This window comes from Camelina sativa, chromosome 11, assembly GCF_000633955.1.
Source record: "Camelina sativa cultivar DH55 chromosome 11, Cs, whole genome shotgun sequence".
Taxonomy (NCBI): Eukaryota; Viridiplantae; Streptophyta; class Magnoliopsida; order Brassicales; family Brassicaceae; genus Camelina; species Camelina sativa.
Window position 1 is genome coordinate 41,186,425 of NC_025695.1, and position 2,911 is coordinate 41,189,335.

Here is a 2,911-nt window from a genome sequence, read left to right on the forward strand (position 1 = left end):
TTTTTTTTTTTTTTTTTTTTTTTTTTAAGTCTTTCGATGTTGTGAGGAGGATTCTAATGTTTGAAGGTTCTCTGTGTGTTGCTTTTTGGTTTTTTTTGCAGTATACAGAGGCTGGAGCTGGAGAAGAAAAGGATTGTCTATGGAGGGAGACGTCGGAAAAGGTTTGGTATGCCCGAAGACTATGGATGGGAAGGCGAGTAATAATAATGGGAATGGTTTAGAGAAAACTGTACCTTCTTGTTGTCTTAAGGCTATAGCTTGTGTTCCAGAGGAAGATGCTAAGTGTCACTCCACTGTTGTTTCTGGGTGGTTCTCGGAGCCTCACCCTCGCTCTGGTTATATTACTTTACCTTTTTTTTTTTTCTTGTCAACAAGCTAATTACTTGGAACTTATCTCTTACTTTTTGGATTTTTTTCTTAACTGGATGCAGGAAAAAAAGGCGGCAATGCTGTCTATTTCAATAACCCTATGTGGCCAGGTAGGCTTGTTTTTGTTGTTTTCGATCATCTTAGTTCCTTAGGATTGGTATTTTGTACAAGGTTCTGCTGGGTTTTAGATGCTGTGTCTGAATGTTGAAAGTTTGTGAGTTGTGGTTTTTCAGAGAGCTTGCTCATGTGACTTTATACGGCTGAACTGTTTTATGTTATGATTGTAGGAGAAGCGCACTCACTGAAAGTTGAGAAAGTTCTGTTCAAAGACAAGTCAGATTTTCAGGAAGTCCTAGTGTTTGAGGTTTAAAATAGCATCTCTGTCTTTCGTTTGATTGTTCTTATCATCTTCTGAATCTTTATACTTTTAATTGGGGCTGATTTGTGCAGTTTGTTATGTTTCTTCTTTAGGATGACCTCATTTTTGTTCTTGTTTTTGCAGTCAGCCACATACGGAAAGGTGCTTGTTCTAGACGGCATTGTACAACTGACTGAAAAAGATGAATGTGCATATCAGGAGATGATAGCCCATCTGCCTTTGTGCTCTATATCTTCCCCGAAAAATGTAATTTCTCACCTTGAAAAGTTTTAGTCCCTCTGGTTTCCTGTATCTTGTGGCCTGTTGCAATTAATCAATCAATCTAAAAGTATGTTCAATTTGTGATGAATGTGCCTCTTTATGGAGAATATGTTGGAACATAATGTGCTTGCGTTGTTGTAACCCTTTTGTTCCTATTTGATCTCATGAGATATCTCTTTTCGCAATGATGAATCAATCCAGTACATTGAAATGTATTCAGCTCTGATCGAACTAGGGAACATAATGTGCTTGCATACACATTTTTCTTGCGTTTTAATGCTGGACTTCTCTGTCTAAAATTTTGCAGGTTCTTGTTGTTGGTGGAGGTGATGGTGGTGTTCTTCGAGAGATTTCTCGCCATAGTTCTGTTGAGGTTATTGACATCTGTGAGATAGACAAAATGGTTATAGATGTAAGCTTTTAGTTTTTTGCTTGGCATATATGAACAATTTTTAGTTATGCTCTATCTCAGAAAATGGGATTTCTATGGTCGTTGTAGGTGTCTAAGAAGTTCTTCCCCGAGTTAGCTGTTGGATTTGAGGATCCTCGTGTCCAACTTCACATTGGTGATGGTAATTGAACTTTCTTCTACTTATCCTCTATTCAAAAAAAGCTATCGGAAAATTTCCTTGTGTTAATATCACTTTATTCTGGCAGCTGCTGAGTTCCTCCGTAAATCCCCTGAAGGGAAGTATGATGCCATCATTGTTGATTCTTCAGATCCCGTTGGTATGTTTCGTATGCAAAAGTCTTGGAATATCTGAATCAAAACTTGGTTCAGACTTCAGCTCCTAACTCTCTCGTATTTTGCTCTATATATTCATAGGTCCTGCTCAAGCTCTTGTTGAGAAGCCTTTCTTCGAAACACTGGCTAGAGCGTTGAAGCCTGGAGGAATTCTTTGTAACATGGCGGAAAGTATGTGGCTCCATACTCATCTTATAGAAGATATGATCTCCATTTGCCGTCAAACATTCAAAAGTGTTCACTATGCGTGGAGCAGCGTCCCCACATATCCAAGGTTAATTATACTTTTCTTCTGATTACATTGTGTGTTCTTACTGAAACCAGAAACATGAATTGAGCAAAAAGTCTTCATTGCAGTGGCGTGATTGGATTCGTCTTGTGCTCTACTGAAGGACCAGCTGTCGACTTCAAGAACCCAATCAACCCAATTGAGAAACTAGATGGTGCAATGACCCATAAAAGAGAATTGAAGTTTTATAATTCTGATGTAAGTTTAACACAACTATGACTTCCCCATTATATATTTCACTTAGACAAAATCCTGATCTGTCTTTTTTACCAAAACAGATGCACAGAGCAGCATTCGCTTTGCCCACATTTCTGAAGAGAGAAGTGGGTTCACTTCAGGCTTCTTGAGTTCTGTTTGGCACTACTTTATCCTCATATCAAACTTTGTAGAACTCTTGAAGAGGAATAATAAATCATTGGAGGCTTTGTATCTCTAAGCTTACTCCTATTATAAAAAGACTTCTATTTATATATATTGGCTCTATTCTTGGCTTTTGCATGAATCGTAATTTGATAAAAAAATTCTTCATATACACATGCTAATTAAATTAATCATCACTATTGAAATCTGGTTCTGCTGGTTTCTGAAGTAGCATAGGTGGCATTCGTTCAGGCATCCTCGGTTTCCTTACTGACCCGCTCCTACGAATGGTGCGTAAGATATTTGCAGCAAACCGTGATGCGTATATAGTAGCCCCGAGGCTTGGTGAACTTCCACAAGCTTCCTTAGCCAAAGCGTCCTGCAACCGATTCTCTTCTTCTTTAAGAGACTCTTCGAGTTTCTTCTTAATATATCTTCTCCAAGCTGCTTGTATGAAGCAAGCAGCCCAAGTCCTCCATTGTTGCGAGTAGAACCTGAAAGTATGCCT

At 38.6% G+C, this 2,911-nt stretch overlaps 2 protein-coding genes across 3 annotated transcripts in view; one reads left to right on the top strand and one right to left on the bottom strand.

Annotated features, from left to right (window-relative positions):
- The window catches only part of LOC104725830 (spermine synthase), a 3,570-nt gene extending 1,055 nt beyond the window's left edge, over nucleotides 1–2,515 (top strand). Inside the window, exons 2-11 of the mRNA XM_010444567.2 lie at nucleotides 102–335; nucleotides 432–479; nucleotides 657–733; nucleotides 872–994; nucleotides 1,317–1,421; nucleotides 1,509–1,581; nucleotides 1,667–1,738; nucleotides 1,836–2,028; nucleotides 2,112–2,241; nucleotides 2,322–2,515. Of these exons, the coding sequence (XP_010442869.1) occupies nucleotides 140–335; nucleotides 432–479; nucleotides 657–733; nucleotides 872–994; nucleotides 1,317–1,421; nucleotides 1,509–1,581; nucleotides 1,667–1,738; nucleotides 1,836–2,028; nucleotides 2,112–2,241; nucleotides 2,322–2,390 (1,086 nt within the window). The 5' untranslated portion in view covers nucleotides 102–139 and the 3' untranslated portion in view covers nucleotides 2,391–2,515. The remainder of the gene's footprint in view (nucleotides 1–101; nucleotides 336–431; nucleotides 480–656; nucleotides 734–871; nucleotides 995–1,316; nucleotides 1,422–1,508; nucleotides 1,582–1,666; nucleotides 1,739–1,835; nucleotides 2,029–2,111; nucleotides 2,242–2,321) is intronic.
- Nucleotides 2,489–2,911, bottom strand: part of LOC104725829 (cyclic nucleotide-gated ion channel 1-like) — a 9,697-nt gene continuing 9,274 nt past the window's right edge. The window contains exon 8 of one of the 2 annotated variants that reach the window (XM_019233075.1): nucleotides 2,489–2,909. In XM_019233075.1, the coding sequence (XP_019088620.1) occupies nucleotides 2,591–2,909 (319 nt within the window). In that variant the 3' untranslated portion in view covers nucleotides 2,489–2,590. The remainder of the gene's footprint in view (nucleotides 2,910–2,911) is intronic. The other variant, XM_010444566.2, reaches the window with a different exon arrangement.